This window comes from Rattus rattus, chromosome 5 (assembly GCF_011064425.1).
Source record: "Rattus rattus isolate New Zealand chromosome 5, Rrattus_CSIRO_v1, whole genome shotgun sequence".
NCBI classification, from domain to species: domain Eukaryota; kingdom Metazoa; phylum Chordata; class Mammalia; order Rodentia; family Muridae; genus Rattus; species Rattus rattus.
The window spans coordinates 151173322-151177184 of record NC_046158.1 but is presented as its reverse complement, the minus strand read 5'-3'; the positions used below and the strand labels follow the sequence as shown (position 1 = coordinate 151177184).

Below are 3863 nucleotides of genomic sequence, written 5' to 3'. Positions count from 1 at the left end.
AAGAAGCAGAGTATCCCCACCAGAAAGGATCCCAAACTCAGCATCGCCAACGAGCTTCCTGAGAGAGCCAAAGAGAGAGAAGCTGTTAAGGCTTCCTGAGAGAGCCAAAGAGAGAGAAGCTGTTAAGTAAAAGTTGCAGAGCGCTCACGGAGATAGAAAAAGAACTTCAGGAAGGGCCAACTCGTCAGATCCGAGAGGCTCCGCAGAGCGCGGAAATGTTGCGAGGCGGAACCACTCTTGCAGGGTAAAGTTGTTGGGGGTGGGGGTGGGTGGGTGGCGGCGGTGTTCATAGCGGAAGAAGCCGGAGGATTTTCGAAGCGAGCGGAAGCGGCGCGGTCCGGGTCCAAACTAGCCGAAAGCATGGCTGGCGCGTCCTCGGAGGCGGAGGCGGAGGCGCTGGCTGCAGCGCGCGAGCGGAGCCGCCTCTTCTTGAGCGGCCTGGAGCTGGTGCAGCAGGGCGCCGAGGCTCGCGTGTTCCGTGGCCACTTCCAGGGCCGAGCGGCTGTGGTGAAGCACCGCTTCCCTAAGGGCTACCGGCACCCGGAGCTGGAGGCGCGGCTCGGCCGGCGGCGGACGGTTCAGGAGGCTCGCGCGCTGTTGCGCTGCCGCCGTGCGGGTGAGGAGGGCCGGACGGGGCTCCGGGAGACCGGTGGGGACAGGAGAGACGAGGCTCCGGGAGACGGGTGGGAACGGGAGAGACCGGACTACGGGAGACCGGTGGGGACGGGAGAGACGGGGCTCCGGGAGACGGGTCGAGTCAGGACAGTCGGAATTCTGGGAGACCGGTAGGATCGGAGAGTCTGGGCTTCGGGAGATGGGTCAGAACGGGACAGATGGGGCTCCGGGTTCCAGGAGACCGATGGGATGGGGCAGACGGGACTCGGGACCAATAACAAAGCATAAGGTAGTTTTAAGCAGGTGTCCTGACAGGCGCGCGTCTGGAGCTAGCTTTCTGTATTTAGATTCTACTCTTCTGTGAGTTGCCTTTCCTCAATTCTGGTCTGTAATCGGAAGTCATAGTCGAGGTCGCATCTCTGGGATGTTGTGAGTGGCCTATACAGACTTGTATGTTGACATGGCGTTCAATAAACGTCAGACTTCGTTAAATCGTTTCTGTGTGTTTGGTTGGTTTTGTATTTTTGGAGACGGGATCTCACTGTAGCTGTGGCTTCCTGGACCTCACTACGTAGAGCAGGCAGATCTATATAACTCAGATTTGCTTGCCACAACTCCCATCTTATCTATTTTTAACACCCATTTGCTACCCCCACGAAAAAGTTTTGTCCTCTAGAGAAACTTGAAACACAGACAGGGGAGGGCTGGAAGTTTCACAGCCACTAGGTGGCCTGACTTGTTGGCTCAGAACTGTGTGTGGCCTTTGCTTTTATATTTCTGTGCTTTTCTCCTTAGTGGTTGATAGATGCTAGGGGACTGAAAATGCAGCAGGGAACAGGCCTGCACTTTTCTGCCCTAAAGGGGCAATGGAGTTACAAAGTGTGTTCTATATTCTCCTTACCTTTTGTAAGTTTTATCAGACAGGGATGGGGGCCACCTTGATGCCCATTGACAGGTCTCCACTTTCTAGGAAAGTGTCCTGAACCTGGGTGACCTTCAGGAGAGACTCCTGAAGTCAACTGGAGGCATTGCTACCAGCTTACAATTGTGGAGACTGAGGCGTAGAGTAGCTAGGGGAGCCTTGAGTGAACAACTTAAGGAGGAGCTGGGATTTGAACCTGCCTGTTCCAGAGCAAAGGTGAGCCTGTAAGAGGACACCCTGCTTAGCCTCCTGCTCTGTCCTTGTCAGGTGGAAACTCAGACTGCAGGATGCTCTCCTTCTGGCTTCTTGTCTTGTTTGTTTTTAGGGAGTAGCAATGAATTCAGTCCTAAGGAGGCTTGAGAAAGGAGGAGCAAGCTTTGACACTTCCAGACTTACCCTGGGCTGTCTCAGGCCACATCCTGCGGGGCTATAACAGGGCAAGCGTCTGGGTAAATTGTGCCACTTCCCGCAGTATCCCTAAACCCTGTTCCAAGGTAGACTTAAGCTGAGAAACTGTCCACCTGTGCAGGTGAAGCCGGCCTTCCTGAAGGAGCACTCCCTAACCGAGCTAACCACACTAACCACGTGTGTCCATTGCAGGAATAGCTGCCCCCGTCGTCTTCTTTGTGGACTATGCTTCTAACTGCCTATATATGGAAGAAATCGAAGACTCGGTGACTGTTCGAGATTATATTCAATCCACTATGGAGACTAAACAAGACCCCCAATGCCTCTTGGATTTGGCCAGGAAGATCGGGCAGGTTCTGGCCAGACTGCATGACGAGGACCTCATTCACGGGGACCTCACCACCTCCAACATGCTCCTGACACGGCCCCTGGAGCAGCTGCACATCGTGCTCATCGACTTCGGGCTGAGTTTTGTCTCAGGACTGCCAGAAGACAAAGGCGTCGACCTCTATGTCCTGGAGAAGGCCTTCCTCAGCACGCACCCCCACACCGAGACTGTGTTTGAAGCCTTTCTGAAGAGTTACGGTGCCTCGTCCAAGAAGTCCGGTCCAGTGCTGAAGAAGTTAGACGAGGTGCGCCTGAGAGGGCGAAAGCGGTCCATGGTCGGGTAGCGGAGCTGTGGTGACTGGCTCACAGTGAAGGATGATGTAGACGAGGCTGGACCTCAGCAAAGCATGGGGTCGTTAAGTGGTCTGTGATCATGCTGGGACACCACCATCCATGGCTCACTGTTCTCAGGGGCTTCGTGTACATGAGGTTTATTCTAGGCAGAACTGGGTGGGTAGCCCAGGCTAGCCTTGAATTTGTGGCAACATCTTGCCTCAGCTTGCTGGGAGGAGGTTATAAACCACCATACCTGACTTTGCACTGATTCTGTAAGAAACAAAACATCTATGACTACATTTATTTTTATATCTTTTTATATTTATTTCGTGTGCCTGTGCAAATGTGTACATGGAGGTCAGAGAGTCAGATCTCTGGTTCTGCATTATAGAATCTGTCATGGATTCCAGGGTGATTAAATTAAATTAAAATTAAATTCAGGTGATTAGGCTTGGCTGTAAAATCCTTTACCCATTGAACCATTTCACTAGCTCTTAAAATTTTTTATATTAAAGGGTGGAATGGAGGTGGGACACAGGGTGGTAGCTGGTGGGGATTGGGCTGAATAGTTGAAGCAGGGCTGCAGAGGCTGCAGCAGAGCCTAGTGCTATGTCCTGTCATTTGCCAGAGTAGCATGGGTTGTTAACTGCTCAGCCATCTCCAGTCTCCTATAGATTTGTTTTTTCTTTTCCTTTATTTTGGGTGTGGGGGGAGGTGGCATCTCTGTATAGCTCTGGCTGTCCCAGAACTCACTCTGTAAGACCAGGCTGCCCTCAGAGATACATCTGCCTCTGCCTCCTGAGTGCTAAGGTTAAAGGTATGTGCCACCACTTTTTTTTTTTTTTTTTGGAGCTGGGGACCGAACCAGGGCCTTGTGCTTGCTAGGCAAGCGCTCTACCACTGAGCTAAATCACCAACCCCTTTATACATATTTTTACATGGGCTCCAGAACCCCTGTAGCCCAAGTTATATTCAAATGTGAGCTGTCCAGTGTGGGTGCTAAGAAACACTCTGGTCGGGCTGGAGAGATGGCTCAGCGGTTAAAAGCACCCGACTGCTCTTCCAGAGGTCATGAGTTCAATTCCCAGCAACCACATGGTGGCTCACAACCATCTATAAAGAGATCCGATGCCCTCTTCTGATGTATCTGAAGATAGCTACAGTGTACTTATATATAATAAATGAATAAATCTTTAAAAAAAAAAAAAAGAAACACTCTGGTCCTGTGGAAAAGCAGCACATTACCCCTCCCCCC

General features: G+C 51.9%; 1 protein-coding gene across 1 annotated transcript; it reads left to right on the top strand.

The window, feature by feature from the left end:
• The first annotated feature begins 334 nt into the window (after positions 1 to 334).
• On the top strand, positions 335 to 3053 carry LOC116902323 (EKC/KEOPS complex subunit Tp53rk). Its single transcript, XM_032904774.1, has 2 exons — positions 335 to 616; positions 2138 to 3053. Exons 1-2 carry the CDS (start codon positions 361 to 363, stop codon positions 2614 to 2616), a joined length of 735 nt encoding a protein of 244 aa, XP_032760665.1. The 5' UTR covers positions 335 to 360; the 3' UTR covers positions 2617 to 3053.
• The last annotated feature ends 810 nt before the right edge of the window (positions 3054 to 3863 follow it).